Below are 20278 nucleotides of genomic sequence, written 5' to 3'. Positions count from 1 at the left end.
AGCTCAGCCTGGCTGGCACATTTCCCCGACCCACGTTGTCTGAGTCTGCGCGGCGGGGGGGGGGGGGGGGGGGGGGACAGAATTTAATTATTTTCGGCGAGCTGAAGACAATTTTTATCTGGTACAAAGTGTCGGCATGCAGACAGTCGCAGAAAATTACAGATTTTCGGACTCAGGTTGTCACATGATCGGAAATCGTTTTGTTTATATATGTGTGTTGATCAAAATATTGTAGCGATTTTGCAACCCCATTTAAGGAGACGTGGAAATACTATCTAAGGAAACCAATGTAGACATCCCGGACAGTTTCAACGTTAAAGGGAATTGTTTTTGAAATGGGAATAATGCTGCAGATCGATAAGTTACATCTGCACAGGCGCAGGGGCGCTTTCAGCCGAAACGGAAAACGGATCGAAGACAGATGTAAGATTGGCAGTATCCTAAAAACGTTTCGGAAACTATCCTCGTAATTCTTTCAAGGGTATAATGAATTCTTGAAACATCACGTTTTCCATAACGCCAGTGAGCTTAAGGAACTGGACTGTGTTTATCACGATGTGTCCCTTCTACTGTCGATTTTCTTTTTAAATGCATGCCCTTCAGATCAGAAATATGTTGTTTCTCCCCTTGTAATGCCTTAATAGGCGTAGTGCACAATCAAGTTCACTTAAAATGAGAGGTCTGCAATCCATTCCCCATATTATAATTTGCGTTCCTGTTTCATTTTTTCTTTTTTAAATTCAACTACAGCGTGTTTTAAATTGAAAAATAGTTCCAGACGTATCCCTTGACTTAAACAACGCACTTTACAGTAAGACAGGGTGAGCAGAAAGTCTTGCCCTGATTATAACAATTTATTACAGAATAACTGTTAGACATAATAATTTTTGTTTGATGCCGTTACTTAGGTTAGTGTTACTAGTTTTTTTTTAAAAAAAAGACCACTTATGTTAGTAAACCTCAAAGTGTGCTCCCTTGGTAGCTCAGAGCTCAGAGAATGTCGAGGCGGTATTCCAGTTCCCGCCAGGTGTTTCGTAACATGTGTTCTGTCACAGTACCCACAGCAGCTTGTATCCTAGCCTTCAGTTCGTCGACGTCAGCAACTCGTGTGACGAAGACTCTGTCCTTGATATAGCCCCATAAAAAAGTCAAGGGGCGTAATGTCTGGAGATCGAGGTGACCAGGGTGTTGGACCGTTCCTTCAAATCCACTGGTCCGGAAATGTTTCATCCAGGAAATCATGCACTCCAAGCTACCAAGCGAACACACGCTGAGGTTTACTAACGTAAGTATTTTTGGTCGTAACACTAGTAACACTAACCTATGTAACGGCATCAAATGTAACTTATTATGTCAAACGGTTATTCTGTTATAAATTTTTATAATAAGGGCAAGACTTTGTGCTCATTCTGTATATAAGGTCTTCATACTCTTTGCTCAGCTCCATTAAAACCTCATGCAATTGATAGTGGAGTAACGCGTGTCACTTCAGAAAATTTACTATTCGTACCACCAATTTCTACACGCGGTGGATGCCTGCTTATCACAAAGTGCTTCTTGATGGACAGAACGTTGACTGCCATCGGTTGATCGTTGTAAATTTTTGCTGCTTGCAGGTAAGAGTGCATCTTACTTTATTTCCAGTTTTGCTATTTCACATAGGTGACGCGAATGTATCAGCACTGTAGTACGTAACGAGGAGAGAGCGGTAGGTTCCCACTTTGGCTACCAGAGGCGGTTGGTCATCTGGCGCTTTCAGAGCCAACAGGGTGAGGTGCCGATGCAGAAATCACTCGTGACATCAGCAAGAGCTGTTGAGGCAAGGTACATTTACTCCGGCGCGAATCAAGTAATTGTTATTAATAAATATTTGCTAACAAAAGTTGCCTTTTGACACTCAGACATTAGGAGGAGCCTTATGTTTCAGTAATTTTACAAAGTTAGGAAACGTTGATATTAATTAATAAATGAATAACTTCCGCATAACCAAAGACATACGATCTTATATGAACTATAACAGTTCTACGCCCAAGTTACAGACTGCTCCATAGACGGCAGACCTCGATAGGATGCCTTTCGATTTAGGCCATGCTCTCGTACTCTATTAGCTTACAGTCAACATTCATTTTACGGTGTTTCTTAAATAAACGCACTATAATGGCATCCCGTGTAAAAATTATTTGCACAAAAATACTTTTTCCAGCTTCATTACGTAAAACATAGACAGCAGTATTGCACTTCCAGAATCCGACGGCGCTGCTATGTCTCTGCAAGGGGACATAAAACTGCGAGAGCTTCTCCACGTAACAGGTACAAAGAATTCCTATGCGGCGGCTCACTAAGTCAGTTCAAGCTCGGACTGGCTTAATTAATCGGAATCTCGGGTGGGAAAGCGTGGCCAGTTATACTGTACGCACCTTATACCACGAACTACGGACTCACCGGGTAAACTGAGACATTTTTGGAGGTTTAGTACGATTGGCGTGTTCTTGCATCTTTCATCATCAAGTAATTTAAGTTCTTTTTGTGCAGTGTTGAAATGTCGTTCCACAGCAAATTTGCAATACCTGTCGATTATGTGACTGTATGATAGATATTGAGAGTTCTCGTCCATCTCTTCTCTCATTACCATTCATTTTTTAAAGGCTTGCGACGACAGGTTGCTGGACTGCCTCTTTTTGTGCAAACAGCCACTGTACCTGCGAGCGTGCTCCATACCACGAACAAATAGCGAAGGGTTCTGCAGAACTGAAGAGAGGTGTGCCGACCGAAAAATGCCACAGCGCAGTACTCGACATGAGATGTCGCGCTGTTCCGGATACTTTCGAGAAGGACCGAGGAAATCCGAGACTGGCCGGGTCTTTGCCCGCCCGCCGTGGCCTCGAAGCTGTAGTATAGTGTAGAACTGGCATCAAACGAGCACATGACTGCACCACTGATCTAAATAATGGCAGGGAACTTGTCTTTAAGTGGCGGGCGAAAGGAATAAACGCAAGATGATTGGTCGCTGTGAAAAGAGCTATCGTTTTTGAACGTGTAAATGGTCGCACCGTGAATGAAATTGTCTTATTTTTTAATACATTGCTCAAAAGTACTAGGGACGATGACTTTGGGCGTCTGCCATATTCCATAGAGCAATAATTAAGGACTGGGTATGTTATAAAATTATACTTTTATCTTTTACAAACTAAGTGTACAACAAAACAACATTACATCGTCGTTCGTCTACATAAAAATAACTGAAATGATCGACAGGTGTCGGAAACAAAGTGGGAACAATCGTTCATCCCGTCATGCTGGATGTTTTTCATGGGATTTTGAGAACCTCTGTGAGCTTTTATTACTGCCTGACAAGTATCATTGAAACCCCGTGAGAGTTCCTGGAGAGGACGACCACGAAGTCATCTGTCAGGCGTGTTCTACGCCTGCGCGGTGGCGTTTGGGTCAGGACTCACTGCTAACTATTCCATTACTTCAAAGTCCAGGCTTCGCAAGCCACACTGGTGACACCCACCACATGGGCGCTGACATTATCGTGCAGGAGGAAGAACTCACGGCTACCACAGTTTGCATCAGCCAACACATGGTCCAACGGGATCTGTCCGATGTACTGCCTGACGGTAGGGCGACCAAGTTCCGGATAGCTGTCAGCACTGAAGCCTCCCCGCAACATCACAGAAACTTGGAAATCTGTAGATTTCGTGGACAACACTTGACACGTATCACTCACCACAGTTTTCCGCACACGAGCACGGCCATCACCTGGCGTCAGCGGATGTCTTTACACGTCTGTGAATAACACGTTTCGTTAGTGAAGGAGTTGCCAGTTGACATGGGAACGGCAGAACTGAAGGCAAACTGCAAGATGATGTGTCACTCGGGGTATTCCAACATGACGTCTTAGTCGTTAAGTTCCTTTCTCGTAACCTGTTCATTATAGTCCGATCGGAGACACAGTCTCCAGGGTCCTTCTGAGATTGTCTTGCAGTGCTCTCTGGCGCTATCCGTACGATGCAACAACGCATAGATGGCGGGATATCGTTCTTCACGTGGAGCTGTAGTGCGTCGGCGACGTTGTCCACTCGCCTTGTGCACTGACCTGTCTCCCTGTCATACGGAGAGCATTGGCATCTGCAGAAAAACGACCAAAAGTAGATCTCTTTTGGACCAAATAGACCACCCTTGCAACTTTCACTGCATCAAGATGTCGCATTGCATGTCCTTGGTTGAATACAAACTCCACAAATGGCAACTGCCATCTGTGTACCCCACCAAAAAAACACTTGAGCACCGGTACTCACATTCTTCTGACGGATCACATGAAGCTGTAATGCGTATCCCAGCCAATAGATGGCGAATGATTTCAACTGTTGCCTACACTGAAAGCGAAGAAATCAAGCCATGCTGTAAAAACACAAGTACCGCCTGTATCAAAATAGATTTAACATACCGGACGTTGATACACCTTATCTCCTAATTCTTTTGAACGAACTGTTCAAGGTGTCTGCAAGATATGATGTATCAATCGAAGCCATACAACAGGACATGAAAGGGTCCTCAGACGTTCAGTATTTATAGCGCAGTACTCAGTATAAAGGTAGTATTGCGCAATAAAAGGCAGTTCCTGCCGATACCGAGGGAAATTCAGATCACTCCGAATGAATACCCGCAAATAACTGAAAAAGGTGAATGACAAAAGATTAGGGAGTGTGCTGGGGGATGTATTAAAGCATCTTGCGGTACTTGAGAGGAATTAAATTCGTGACTTGAAAGAAAATGCCGGATACTTCGTTGTCAACAGTAGCAGAAAGCAGAAATGTTTATTTTACTTGTGGCAGTTTTCAGGAGTGGCAAATGCACTGGTGTCCAAAATTAAAGCAGCAAACGTAATTTTTGCAAGGTTGCGTTTATTTCGCCATAAAACGGTATAAATAGATGGTAGTAAAGTAGAAACAATGTGAAGAATACAGAACGTAAAAACCGAGCGAGGTGGCGCAGTGGTTAGCACACTGGACTCGCATTCGGGAGGACAACGGTTCAATCCCGTCTCCGGTCATCCTGATTTAGGTTTTCCGTGATTTCCCTAAATCGTTTCAGGCAAATGCCGGGACGGTTCCTTTGAAAGGGCACGGCCGATTTCCTTCCCAATCCTTCCCTAACCCGAGCTTGCGCTCCGTCTCTAATGACCTCGTTGTCGACGGGACGTTAAACACTAACCACCACCACCTTACAGCCAAATGATTATTTCTCTTTCTGATGTCACAAATGGTTGGCTCTGCCCTGGTCTTTACGTCTCTCCACTGCAGAGTCTGGCAGGCGTCTTCTCTATGCCATACTGCATCGTCTGTGACTGTACACAGCGATTGTGGTTGTGGGACTACCCAGCAAATACCACACCGTTTGACAGGTACTCTGACGTCATCGTTGGCGTGGTTGTCCGTTGACCGGAATGCCATCTTCCGTGCAGAACACGGTCGTACGGACATTTTGCTGACAGTTTGTGTGATTATATCGTGAATTAGACACAGGTAGGTGAAATAGAGGTTTGTTGCTTTAATTGTGGATACCATTCTAACATCAGATCAGTTGGCCAGACAGCAAATACATTCTTTTTCCCTTACAACCGTTCTCACACCACGGACATTAGATCGTGTTAGTTTTCAATCAAGAATTCGTGAATAATGGTTTCAATCGCTTCGTAGCAGTTGTTACAGTAGAGAAATATATAGAAAACACAACATGTACACGATAAATGGCACACTTCACTTATTTGTCAGTCGTCCTTACGATTTACGAATCTGTGCTGCAGTGAATGAGCATGTGGGCTACTGAATTTGTTACTGGAAGCGTTTCAGACTTATTTCGCCCGTTCTGCTTAATTTCTGTTTGTAGTTTCAAGGCAAGCAACTAAAGCGCAATTCACGCGAATATCTACGTCATCGAGCGCCGACATGTTCGTTACAAAAGCAGAGTTGTACCTGACTTGTTACTGGCATACATGTTGATTGTACAATAATATTTTGCCATTCGTGGCCTTTTGCTTCCTCGCAATATTATTGCGCAATGAATATTGAGCCATTTATGAACAGTGGTCCTAAAAAGGTCAGACAGGGACCAAATACAATACCTCATCAATAAATGTCGGTTTCAGACTTCAGAGGAATGGTTGCTGTCAATGACCGCAGATCCATCTCAACCAGTTTCAGAACAAACATTGCGGATGGAACTGCGTTTAGTAGGCTGCTGGATTAGGGTGTCTCGCAAAAGGCCATTGCTCCAAAAGCACATAAGGCTGCAAACTTCAGTGGGCAAAACAAAGATTAAAATAGGACAGTAGCTGTTTAAAGTCTTGTGTTACGGTCCGATGCGTTGCGATTTTGTCCCATTTTGGATAATTAGAGGCATCGAGACCATGGATGGCCCAGTGAGGCGTGTGTCCAGCGTGGTTCTGTGATTCTTTTGGGTGTGTTTTTGAGATAATGGCTTGAGTTCACTTATTCAGGTTACCGTTAACATGAACCATGATGTTAATTTCAGCGTCCTCAGTGACCACTTTTCTTCTACAGCTTCATAATGAGTATGCTTGGGCACTCCCATTCCTAAGACAACAGCACACGTGTTCACAGCGCAGCAAGCATATGTTCCTCTTTTGAAGAACACTGAAGCGCACTTTCGGACATCTATGGGCCCACAAAATCACCCGATGCTAATCCCATAGAAAGTGTCTGGGACTATATGGAACAACGGGCAGAAGGGAGAACCGATAGAGGTACTCAAAGTAGATGTATCTATCGATACCTTACGGTTTACTAGCTCTTCAGCAACTAAATTGAAATGAATTGCCTAAGCTCTATCCTCGCCGAATGTAGGCCATGATCCAAGCCAAAGGCGGTGTTACACAATACTAGCATGATGTTTCTGGTGGGTGACAAATCCTTTGCCTGGTGTGTGTAGTTTCGCCATTATCCAGATTTTGACCTGGCTCCAAGGTCTAGCTGTATACGTAGGTGTCTGCTGACCACACGAGCCAAGATGATCTTCAAATTTGCCCATTAATCGTCGTGAGGCAAGATCAGAAGTTTCTTACATTAATTGGAGAGTAATTTAGCCTTATGCAAGGCACCGCTTTATTAGTTTTGTTATTACTCGAGCGTGTTTCAGCACTTCGTGCTATCTTCAATGAGATTTTTCGTGTATTTTCTTTCTGATATGATGCCATTAGTTGCTACGCCGGTAGTTTTCTATCTGTCAGGCGCTCTACAGCTTGTCATGGTTATTTTTCTGCGTCATCTGAGAAAGAAAATAAAAAATCTCACTGAAGATAACACATGACGTGCTGAAACCTGTTTGTGTAAAAACAAAGGTAATACATCTTCATCTACATGACTACTATACAATTCCCACCCAAGTGCCTGGCAAAGGGTTCGCCGAACAACTTTTACACTATTTCTCTACCGTTACACTCTCGAACAGCACGTGATAAAAACAAACACTTAAATCTGTCCGTGCGAGCTCTGTAAATATAACTTTTATCTTTTCCGATATAACTCTGCAGTTACCGCGCTGTTTGTGTGCAAGATAAAAATTAAATAGTGTTTGTGCGACATACATAAACGGGAATGTATCGCAAACATACAACTCGCTAGCTGAACAACATTGTTATTTTGCACAGGCTAGCCGCAACATTCTATCGATGTTTTAACGTTGTACTTACTGAAATGAAATGAAATGTCGTGTGACGAGGGCCTCCCGTCGGGTAGACCGTTCGCCTGGTGCAAGTCTTTCGATTTGACGCCACTTCGGCGACTTGCGCGTCGATGGGGATGAAATGATGATGATTAGGACAACACAGAGAAAATCTCCGACCCAACCGGGAATCGAACCCGGGCCCTTTGGATTGACAGTCTGTCGCGCTGACCACTCAGCTACCGGGGGCGGACTGTACTTACTGAAGATTGAAATATGTACAGGGTGGAGCAAATAAAAGTGGCCCGGAGAACAGAGTTTCAGGGTACAAAGAAACACAGCAGAGGGAAGGAAATAACAGTACTAACCTGACTGTAGCAGGTGTTGAAAGTAAGCCTCTTTCATCTCTTGGGTCCTGGTCGGCGTGTTGCTGAAGGGGCATCGAACCGGGACTGCTGGAATTGCTGCAGTTTCATCCGAAATGTTCTGATGCAGTGCTTGAAGACTATGAGGGTTGCTGCGGTACACCATAGACCTGAGGACTCCCCACGCGCACTGACAGATCAGGTGGCCTGGGTGACCAGCTAGGCCCACTTCTGCTAACAACTCTGTCAGGCGTGAAGATGTGCTTTTAAATGTGCTGGAACGTTTTTACGGCCTCGCAGGTTCTTACGGCTGTATGGACAGTTGCTCCATTCTGTTTGAAGTAACTGTAGGTCTTTTCCTTCTCCGTTAATGCTGCCACAAATGATTTCATAATGTTGGCAATGTTAGGCGCAAAATTCAGCGTCTGATAAAATAAGATGGGTCCAATAAAGCGGCGTGCAGAGACTGCACACCAAGCGTCAACCTTCTGCTCATGCTATGGTGTTTCGTGGAAGTTATGCGAATTCTCCGCTGCCCAGAACCTGTGATTCTGTGAGTTGACATAACCACTTACGTGAAATGAGGCTTCATTAGACATAAAGAACAGATCCATGTCCAAGCCATTTATTGTTATCTGAGTGGACAGACACTCACAAAACTAGAGGGGTGAGGAGCATCTGCTGGTTTTAATGAATGAACTACAGACACTCCGTGGGATGCATTTGGGTCCAGTTGAAGTATTCGTCCGCTTGATCGACTGATATGCCGGTCTCTTGCGACAGGCGTCAGGTTTATTTGGTAGGACTGTGAACCATTTTCTGGTGGACAGCAGCCACATTTTCTGGTGTTCGGGCACGTTTCGGAATGTTTTTTTGACATGTTGAAAAACAGATCCTGTCTGACGCCAATTTCGGGCTTATAGTTGCATAGCACTCTTTGATGGCGTTTTGACTCCACACCATTAAACTTCTCAGCAAACAACTGACCACGCCGTTTCCACGACTTCGTTATCACGTAACTTTCCACAAAGAACAACCGCTGCTCCAGTGTGAGTACCATGTCCCCTGCTCCACTCACACTGACACGTCCGCACTACGCTCTGAATAGGTTTGGATCATATGGCGGGCGTACAAGGGATGTGCGTGTCACGGGGTGTGGACATATGCAAACATTCACGTCCACTCTTGTCCACTCGTCCGGGCCACTTCTGTTTGCCCCACCCCGTATTACGCCAACTGAAGATGGGTGAAAGCTCGAAACGCTTCTTGGCATACATATATAAAAATAAATAAAAAGGGGCTGGTTGCTGTGTTTCTTAAAATAATACATCAACCGAATATTTTCGCATTCGTAGGAGAAATTCGGTGATTGGAATTTCGTGAAAAGATCTCGCCACTACGTAAAACGCCTTTGTTTTATTGATTGCACCCCAATCCGCGTATCATATCCGTGACACTCTCTCCCCTATTTCGCGATAATACGAAACGAGCTGTCGTTTTCTGAAGTTTTTCAGCGTCCTCCATCAGTCCTTCTGGCAAGGATCCCATACCGCGCAGCAGAACTCCAACAGACAGAGAGAGTTGGCGCAGTTTTTAGCACACTGGACTCGCATTTGGGAGGATGACGGTTGAATCCACCTCCTGCCGTCCAGATTTAGATTTTATTTGGGTTTCCCGTGCTTTCTCTAAATCGCTCCATCTAGATTCCGCGATTGTTTCTTTGAAAGGGCACGGCCAATATCCATCCCCAGCCTTCAGACAATTAGAGCTTGTTCCCCGTCTCGAATAACTTCGTACTGCATGGGACATTAAATACTGGTCTTCATTCGTTCGATCGTTACTTCTTTCTTCCATTATTTCCTTCCTTCCTCTAGTCGAGGACGCGGGTAGGCGTAGTGTTGAGAGTCGCTTTTCACAGACCCATTGCATCTTCTAAGTGTTCTACCAATAAAACGCAGTCTTTAGTTCGCACTCTCCGAAACATTAGCTATGTGATCGTTCCAATTTACGTTGTTCCTAATTGTAATCCCATGGTTTTTAGCTGAATTGAAAGCCTTTAGATTTGTCAGATTTATCTTGTAACCTTCTTGCATGAATCTGAAATCCTCTGCCGTTTTTCTTAGCAGGCACGAAATTAATAAGAGCTACAACATCCAGCAGAAACAGTTTCACCACTCTGCAAAAAATAAGACAGTTTACGTTTTTGACAAAATAAACGAATGGTAAAAAGGAAATAAAGGTACCGCCCTACACGATTTGAATTTTCACCACCTGTTATGAAACTTCATTGAATACTTATCTTTCCCTTAGCAGGGTAACCATTATCTCTTTTAATCAGAAACCAAAGTAAACAACAGTAACGAAAAGAAAAAGCCCACACAACATTTGCTGATTCTGTTCTTCATTAGACATATTGTTACGTCCTCTTTACTCTGACTGGTAAATCACATGACCACGTTAACGTAGCTAATTGGTTCGGAAATAAGGCATCAATTCGAAGTAAAATAAGTCGGCGTGTGGAGCATATACGTCTTACTCCCAAAAAACAGGACGTTAACCAACTCGTTATTGTTCGTAAAATGTTTAATGAAATTAACCAATAGTTCCGGTCGCTATGAAGCTGATACTGGTTTCAAATCGTCTAAAAAATTATGAAAAACTGAGTAGTTTAGTAATGCAGTCTTCATTCCATACGAACAAACTATACTGTTTAAACCAGTTGGTTATTATGACAGCAAATCAGATAATCTAGAGAGGTGTTATGACTTCATGATAATAACATGGCGAGTGCTAGTTCGACGTTTTCCTGTCTGAAGAAAATTACACTGAAAAATACATGTTGCTTGTCAGTTTAGAAGATAAGTACTAAACCAGCTTAACGATAGTAACTGAAATAAGCAATCACTTATCAAAACGCAATCGTTAGAACGTATCAGCGCTTAGTATTAAAGATTGTGCTGTGCCCTAATTAACTTCAGATGGTCTGTTTAAACACACATTATATCAATATTCGTACATAAATATACACACAAGTTTGACGCCATGCGAAATCAGATAAACGCAGAATGACACACAACGTAAAAGTTATGAACCACTATCTTTTAATGTGTCTGGAATTGCTGGTACTTCATGATTAGTCTTTAAACTGAACGCTTATTGTTGTTATTCAACCAATAATTTCAATGAAAATTAGTTTATAATTAAGAAAACTTTGAATTAAAATAAAGCTTGGCTCATATCGACTAATATCTGAAATAGTGCTGGAGGTAATTGACACAATGAATCCTGCAGGGCTGTCCATAAATCCGTAAGAGTACGAGGGGGTGGAGATCTCTTCTGAACGACACGCTGCAAGGCAGCCCGAATATGCTCAATAATGTTCATGTCTGGGGAGATTGGTGGCCAGAGGAAGAGTTTAAACTCAGAAGAGTGTTCCTGGAGCCACTCTGTCGCAATTCTGGACGTGTGGGGTGTCGCATTGTCCTGCTGGAATTGCCCAAGTCCGTCGGAATGTACAATGGACATGAATGGATGCAGGTGATCAAACATGATGCTTACGTACGTGTCACCTGTCAGAGTCGTATCTACACACATCAGGGTTCCCATATTACTCAAACTGCACACGCCATACACCATTACAGAGCCTCCACCAGCTTGAACAGTCCCCTGCTGTCATGCAGGGCCCATGGATTCATGAGGTCGTCTCTATACCCGTAAACGTCCATCCGCTCGATACAATTTGAAACGAGACTCGTCCGACCAGACAGCATGTTTGCAGTCATCAACAGTCCAATGTAGGCGCTGACGGGCCCAGGTTAGGCGAAAAGCTTTGTGGCATGCAAAAAAAATGGTTCAAATGGCTCTGAGCACTATGGGACTTAACATCTGTGGTGATCAGTCCCCTAGAACTTAGAAATACTTAAACCTAACTAACCTAAGGACATCACACACATCCATGCCCGAGGCAGGATTCGAACCTGCGACCGTAGCAGTCGCGCGGTTCCGGACTGAGCGCCTAGATTTGTGGCATGCAGTCATCAAGGATACACGATTGGGACTTCGGTTCCAAAAGCCCATATCGATGATGTTTCGTTAAATGGTTCGCACGCTGATATTTGTTGATAGCCCTGTATTGAAAGCTGCAGCAATTTGCGGAAGGGTTGCACTTCTGTCACGTTGAATTTCTCTCTTCAGTCTTCGTTGGTCCCGTTCTTGCAAGATCGTTTTCCGGCCACAGCGATATGGGAGATTTGATGTTATACCGAATTCTTGATATTCACGGTACCCTCTTGAAATGGCCGTACCGGAAAATCCCCACAATATCGCTACCTCGAAGATGCTGTGTCCCATCGCTCATGCCCCGACTGTAAGACCACGCTCAAACTCACTCACATCTTGACAACCTGCCATTGTAGCAGCAGTAACCAATCTAACAACTGCGCCAGACTCTTGCTCTCTTATATAGGCGTTGCCGACAGCGGCGCCATATTCTGCCTGTTTACATATCTCTGTATTTGAATACGCGTGCCTATACCAATTTCTTTGTCGCTTATGTGTATATTTCGAGAATCATCGGAAGACCATCTCAAAAGTAACTAGAAATTAGGAAGTTGATCATATCCCATATAACAAACCTCAGTTACAAAATCTCCGTCCTAACGCTGAACATGTAATAAGGTGTGTGCTGTTTACGTGATTTGGCAAATTGCCTCTTGCCTGATGCGCCTCTCGTAACCGCTGCCGTCAGTTAACCTAAGGGAGGTAAGTTGTATGCGCCAGCTGTCCGTTAATCACGCAAGTTTTGTTTTTTTGTGGTATCGTCTTTTAGCTGGAGACTGCAGATCAGAAAGATATGAATATATTTTCCATCATTGCGTACTGCGTACGGTTATGAATCAGTTCGGAGACGATGACACCATCAACATGACAATGCACCCTGCCACAGAGCCGGCCGGTGTGGCCAAGCGGTTCTAGGCGCTACAGTTTGGAACCGCGCGACCGCTACGGTCACAGGTTCGAATCCTGCCTCGGGCATTGATCTGTGTGATGTCCTTAGGTTAGTTAGGTTTAAGTTGTTCTAAGTTCTAGGGGACTGATGACCTCAGATGTTGAGTCCTAAAGTGCTCAGAGCCATTTGAACCATTTTGAACCTGCCACAGAGTGGCATCTAATGGTCAGATAGTGTATGTTACTATAACATAGGGGACCAGAACTCCACTGACAAACTTTCAGAGTACGAACACAGACTGTCTAAAAAGAAACATCACCTTACTGGCTCCCAAGCCTAAGCCATCTCTCTCTAGCAGGGCTCGGAAGTACGAAGCTTTGTTACATAAGTTCCTATCATATTCCAAATGTTACGTCTAACGGGCTTAAATCCAGACAGACACCAATAAATACTGCTGCAGCAGTTGTTCATGAATTTGATATGGGTTACATCATGAAAGGGAACAAATATGGATCCAACTAGTCCCACCAGAAATACATACCGACCTAATAACCACACTAAACCAGCAGGCATCAATTTGTTCCGACGTACGTGGAAGACTTTAATAGAATCCGCATGAACTATGGACTATGCAAGCACTTATTTCTCAAACAGAAAAAAGTGCCCGATTCATCTTAGACTTACAGTGAGGCACCCCAGACCATGCAACATGTCATGCAGGAGTGTACTTTAACATGATACCCAGTCAATGCAAAGAAACTTCCTGTCTCTTACTCATCATAAACTAGTACACCATGTATTTAAGATTGTTTCCGCCTATTTGTCGCCTATTTTTCATTAGCACCATGCCGGTGTTTCATGCCTGTAGCATTAAATAATGTCTAATAAATATGGGCTCTAAAACGCATATCTTAAGAGCAGTTAGCACTTGTCCGTCTTCGCTACTGTGAAACACATCTCTTCTACTGAAGTAGTATGCATAGCTTCTAAACTGTACTTTTTAGAGCTCCCGTTTGTTGGACGTTTTTCCATGTTTTGGTCCATATTACCTTCTCCCAAAACGTGAAAAGCAAAGAGCTTTCAGCAGAAGAGATGTATTTCACAGTATCAAAGATGAACAAGGGCTTTTAGCTCTTGAGGTATGCATTTTAGAGCTCGTACTTACTAGCGATTTTCGTGTTTTGGTCCTTAGTAACGTCTCTGAAAGTTTGTGACGGAGTCCAGATTCACGCTGTATTTTATGCTCACAGAACATATGAAACTGAATGTGTTAGACAAAAAACGAAATAAATTCTTCACCTGTCATGTTACGTTTGTAGTGGGGCATTACAACAAAACAACAATTTGCCACACTTATTGATATACAGCACTGTTCCAGATTTGATATTCTCTGCTGCACAACTTACCTAAGTGCCTGTTGTTTGTTTCAGGAACCTGGTGCACAACCTCAGCCTGGTCGACCTGTCCGAGACGCAGGTGAGTGTCTTCGCGCTACTTCACCCCATCTTCTAGTTCGACACATGTAATATCACCTCGTTAAAGAAATTTGTCCGTCAATGGCTTGCTGAAACGCTTCAGCGCAGCTTTCTTTACAGTGAGGCGACTAATTTTTTAGTTAATTTACCATTCTGAAATGAATCGCTTCCCCTGCAAAACGTACCGGGTTTTTTTTTTCTTTTTCTGCAACGCTGACACGCAAAAAAGAAAAATTTAGCTGCTTTAGAATTGTGTGAAGTGAAAAGTATCTGCCTAATCTGCATGGTTCACTTAAGTTTCTTCATTCGAAAGAGTCGGACTGTGCATCTAAAGGGTATTGATGGAAAAATAGATGAATTAGTGTGAGATACGAGAAACCCTGCTCGTGAAGCCACTAGGAATCAAAACTGTGTGTCAGAAAACTGTGGCAGTGTAATACGAACACCAACGAATCGCTTATGTGATGTAGTAAACTGATCTATTATGTACATAGTTAGTAGGAATAGCCAATGACTGCTTGAAACATCCACACCTATTTTTCTCACGTTTAATTGTACCGATGTTCCTGATAGACGAAGCTCCACTTCGTTGTACATTATTCCGCTTGACCTTTGTGCGTGTGTGCAGATCCAGCATGATGGACACTGCCACATTCTGCTAGTTCCCACCTGTACATGAAAAATCAACAGGAGTGCAATTTATTCTAACAAACGGTTGAGTTTCGTGGCCGTGACAATCTAGTTGGTGGAGCCCTGGACTTCGTCGCTGGAGGTCTCGGGTTCAGTTCCGGATACGGAAGACTTTTCGTCGTTCCAGTCCCTCCAGGACGGCCTCAGCCCCACACATTCTGCTGTCAAATTAGTACTGGGGATATTTTCCCGGGGATAAAAAGGAAGATTCAGAGTTTAACGTCCCGTCGACAGTGAGGTCATTAGAGACGGAACTGCCGGCCGGAGTGGCGGAGCGGTTCTAAGCGCTACAGTCTGGAACCGCGCGACCGCTACGGTCGCAGGTTCGAATCCTGCTTCGGGCATGGATGTGTGTGATGTCCTTAGGTTAGTTAGGTTGAAGTAGTTCTAAGTTGTAGGGGACTGATGACCACAGCAGTTAAGTCCCATAGTGCTCAGAGCCATTTTTAGAGACGGAACTTAGGATCGCATCATCATCATCATCGGAGCTCTGCCCAAGGGCAGGTGTCCATGCAGTCCTGTCATTTTCTACCCTGTTCGTTTTCTCATAACTGTTTCCTATCTTTACACTATTCACTGTTTGTAATCTTGTGTGTCCTCTGCTTCCATTCAGCATTCCTTCCGTAGCACCCATCAGTAAACACTCTCTTCTCATCCAGTGTCCAAGTCAGTTGTGTTTCCTCTTCCTATTGTCTTTAAAATTTCTCGCTTTCTTCTACTCTTCTCAACACCACCTTATTTCTCACTTTGTTTGCCATTTTATCCCTTCTATCCTCCTCCAAAGCCACACCTCAAATGCTTCTGTTCTTCATTCTTGCTCTTTTGTCAGTGTCCATTATTAGTTCGGTATAATGCTACGTTCCATATAAAGCATTTCGCCAGTCTTTTTCTCAGGTCCCTGTCCATGCACCCGCATAGAAACCTCTTCCTATTAAAAACCTCTTTGGCAATTGCTATACTAGTTTTCACCTCATTATTGCGTCTTCTTTGTTCCGTAATTACGCTTCCCAGATATTTTAAATCACTAATTTGTTCTACAGCTTCCTGCCCTAACTTTGTAGTTGTTCTTACTTTTCTTGCACTTATCACCATAGATTTTGTCTTTTTCTTATTAATTCTCGTTCCGAATCCCTCACAGGTCTCGTTTAAATTTTTTTAACATTCCATTCACAGTTCTTTCGCTTTCTGCCAATAACACCATATCATCCGCAAAACGAATACATTCTGTCCTCCTAGCACCAACCCGCGCTCCTCTTGCTGAAAGGAGGGGAAGGGAATCGCTCATGTCCTTTCGAAGGAAAGGATCAATTTAGGGAACTCGCGGAAAACTTAAATCGGGGTGGCCGGACGCACATTTGAACCATCGTCTTTCCGAATGCGAACCCACAGTGCTAATCACTGAGCCATCTCGCCCGGTTCGGGGATAAAAGGCGATAGGGCGAAGGGCCGGCAGCCCTCCCCCCTCCTGTCACGGGCTGTGCGCCATAGAATTTACCTCTTCAAGCGGTTGTATGTCACATATTAAAAAAGTTCATAAAAACTACCACAAATAAATTTACTTCGCAATTCGGGCTTGACACTGAGTCCTTTCCAATCTACTTGATAACTTGTACCGAAAGCCGAAGGTCGCGTGATTATCAAAGATCTACATTTAAAAGAGATAAAAGGAATTCTGTTAAATAGTTATATTTTACACAGTTAATTTACAAAACTACATTTTGAATTTCAGTATACGTTTCTATAAATGTTCCCGTGAAATACATGGTGCTGCAAATCTAAAATGATTGATATAAACTCTACAAAACATCGAAAGTGTATAGTGTGTCTCAAAGTTGACTTGGATGTTACAGAATCACACGCATTTGTAAATACAAATGAACCATTAATACCTCACTTCACGAAAATTGCAACATGATAGAGAACGCTTGCCGACAGTAAGTGAAAAGACTTATAGTCATCTGAAACAACTCCCATTCCCCTGAAAACATTACAGTACCCAGCTAACTTTGGGCATCTTGGTAATGGATACCGTCGTCAGACATTCCTGATAGGTGGAATGGCGAGGTCCGGTGTCGTGGCTAACACGTTTCCATTTTTGGATCACTTTGATTACTTCTATAGGGGTAATAGTGAAAACGTCGTGTATACGAGACATGATTTGAGAAAGAATCTCGCTATCTGTGATATTGTTCGAATGACATAAGAGTTATTAGAGCAGATACGACAGAAGACATGATTTACCTCTTAGAAGCTGGGAGGCGCCGTTTTGAACAGCAGTTGTAGATTTATAACCTAGAAAAATATGTGCCAACGATTGAAATTACTGCAGAAAGCATCTTTTTCATTCTCAGTAGACCAACAGTATATTTTCGCTTGTAACATTATACCCAGTCATTCCGGACCAGTGTTTCCAATCTCAAATTTGTATACCGGGTGATCAAAAAGTCAATATAAATTTGAAAACTTAATAAACCACGTAATAATGTACATAGTGAGGTAAAAATTGACACAGATGCTTTGAATGACATGGGGTTTTATTAGAACAAAAAAAGTTCACAAAATATCCGACAGATGGCGCTGGACAGCTAAACGTCAGTGACTGCGCATGACAATCGTGTATAAAAGGAGCTGAATGTTACAGAATCGCATCATCCTAGCCTGGCTGATACACACCTGCTGGAACGTACGATGTTTATGCAGGATGGCGCTCCAGCCCATATTGCTAGACGCGTGAAAGATCTCTTGGCGCGTCGTTTGGTGATGATCGTGTGCTCAGCCGCCACTTTCGTCATGCTTGCCTCCCAGGTCCCCAGACCTCAGTCCGTGCGATTATTGGTTTTGGGGTTACCTGAAGTCGCAAGTGTATCGTGATCGACCGACATCTCTAGGGATGCTGAAAGACAACATCCGAAGCCAATGCCTCACCATAACTCCGGACAAGCTCTACAGTGCTTTTCACAACATTATTCCTCGACTGAAGCTATTGTTGAGGAATGATGGTGAACATATTGAGCATTTTCTGTAAAGAACATCATCTTTGCTTTGTCTTTCTTTGTTATGCTAATTATTACTATTCTGATCAGATGAAGCGCCATCTGTCTGACATTTTTTGAACTGTTGTATTTTTTTGGTTCTAACAAAACCCCATGTCATTCCAAGCATGTGTGTCAATTTGTACCTCTCTATCTACATTATTCCGTGATTTATTCAGTTTTCAAATTTATGCTGACTTTTTGATCACCCGGTATTTCGCTTTCTCCATCTTCATCTTGTATATGGAAAGCGGTAACATCCGCGACGGTCTCCAGCTATTTCAGGTAAGAGTAACATAAAGGTCTTGATTAACACTTTGTGTTCAACTGAAGCTGTCTCTGACGCAGAGGAGAGTCTTGTACACTAAGCTGTTTTCAGACTTCCGCCTCTTGCTAACCCTGTAATTGAAGTTTAATGTAATTTCTTATTTAATTTGTAAATGATAGCATTCATTCTATATGTACTGCAGTCCTTTTTTGAAATTACAAAATTACTCTCGAAAGTAAGGTTTTTCCAAATGTGAAGAACTGTTTCAAATGGCTGGCTCTGAGCACTATGCGACTTAACTTCTGAGGTCATCAGTCGCCTAGAACTTAGAACTACTTAAACCTAACTAACCTAAGGACATCACACACATCCATGCCCGAGGCAGGATTCGAACCTGCGACCGTAGCGGTCGCTCGGTTCCAGACTGTAGCGCCCAGAACCGCACGGCCACTCCGGCCGGCAACTGTTCCAATATACAGCATCATAGCCGTGTACTTAGGATCAAGTATTTTATTCAAATTTAAAAGAATGGCAATCGAGAAAAAGTTATAAATAGTTCTGTTACATTATTAATCTACTACACACCAATAATCAGTATGTGAATTCAATCTAAGAAGTAGCGTTATATATATATAAAAAAATTAAAAAGAAACAGTTAAAAGTTAAAAAACATTTTCAAATAGAAGCTACTGGCAAGTAACACCAATTTCCAGTTTCGAGATAGAGAAAATTTTGAGACTCAGTTAATTTGCAAATATGGTAGGAAACCTTCCCTTTCAACGTGCTACATGGTGCATGACCGGCGATGTAAGGCTTAATCGTCATACTTTATGTAACTAGTTTCAAAAATATATAGAATTTTACTCACCGTGAACCGCTACGGTCGCAGGTTCGAATCCTGCCTCGGGCATGGATGTGTGTGATGTCCTTAGGTTAGTTAGGTTTAAGTAGTTCTAAGTTCTAGGGGACTTATGACCACAGCAGTTGAGTCCCATAGTGCTCAGAGACATTTTTGACACGCACTGTACATGATCGCATAATACGGCAGCAAAATATGTAGAACTTGTAATATTTACAAACGCTACGCAAAACACTGCCTCGTGTCTCACAACAACAGAAACAGTAGAAAATGTCGAAAACTGCTTACACAGCGGTATCTATAGTGCATTCCTTCGTGTGATTCTATAAGCAACCACCAAATTGAAACACCGGCCACGAAAGATCATGTATTCCTTAGCACACTATCGTCCAGGTATGACACTCTCTTCTACACTACTTAATTAGGCCTTGCAATGAACAAGCTGACTATAACTGATATCATGTGATTTATTGAAAATGGCTCAAATGGCTCTGAGCACTATGGGACTCAACTGCTGTGGTTATCAGTCCCCTAGAACTTAGAACTACTTAAACCTAACTAACCTAAGGACATCACACACATCCATGCCCGAGGCAGGATTCGAACCTGCAACCGTAGCAGTCTCGCGGTTCCGGACTGAAGCTGATTTATTACTCGTGAACCAGACTGCAATCTGCACTTTGAATTAATATCGTTTTATTTCCCACAATGACTTGAATAAAACTGTCATAAGAATGGAAACACAGAGTGATATACATATCAAAGCCATTACTGTGACAAGTAATAATACTCGGTAATCTTTGATTTCCGCGGTTCATGTGTGTTAGAGAGAGAGATATCTATTATAGTACAGTGCAACAGTGACTGTTGAAATTATTGTGATTGATTAAAAAATTGGTGATTCACCTACTAGTTGAGCAGTAGAGGAACAGAACAAGGAAATTAATTAATATTC

At 42.9% G+C, this 20278-nt stretch overlaps 1 protein-coding gene across 2 annotated transcripts in view; it reads left to right on the top strand.

Annotated features, from left to right (window-relative positions):
- LOC126262242 (semaphorin-1A) overlaps positions 1-20278 on the top strand; it is a 923656-nt gene that overhangs the window by 670721 nt on the left and 232657 nt on the right. For both annotated transcript variants that reach the window (XM_049958718.1, XM_049958717.1), the window contains exon 4: positions 14430-14475. In XM_049958718.1, the coding sequence (XP_049814675.1) occupies positions 14430-14475 (46 nt within the window). The remainder of the gene's footprint in view (positions 1-14429; positions 14476-20278) is intronic.

This window comes from Schistocerca nitens, chromosome 6 (assembly GCF_023898315.1).
Source record: "Schistocerca nitens isolate TAMUIC-IGC-003100 chromosome 6, iqSchNite1.1, whole genome shotgun sequence".
In the NCBI taxonomy this organism is placed as follows: domain Eukaryota; kingdom Metazoa; phylum Arthropoda; class Insecta; order Orthoptera; family Acrididae; genus Schistocerca; species Schistocerca nitens.
Note: the sequence above shows the minus strand (reverse complement) of the source record. Positions and strands in the feature narration are given on the sequence as shown.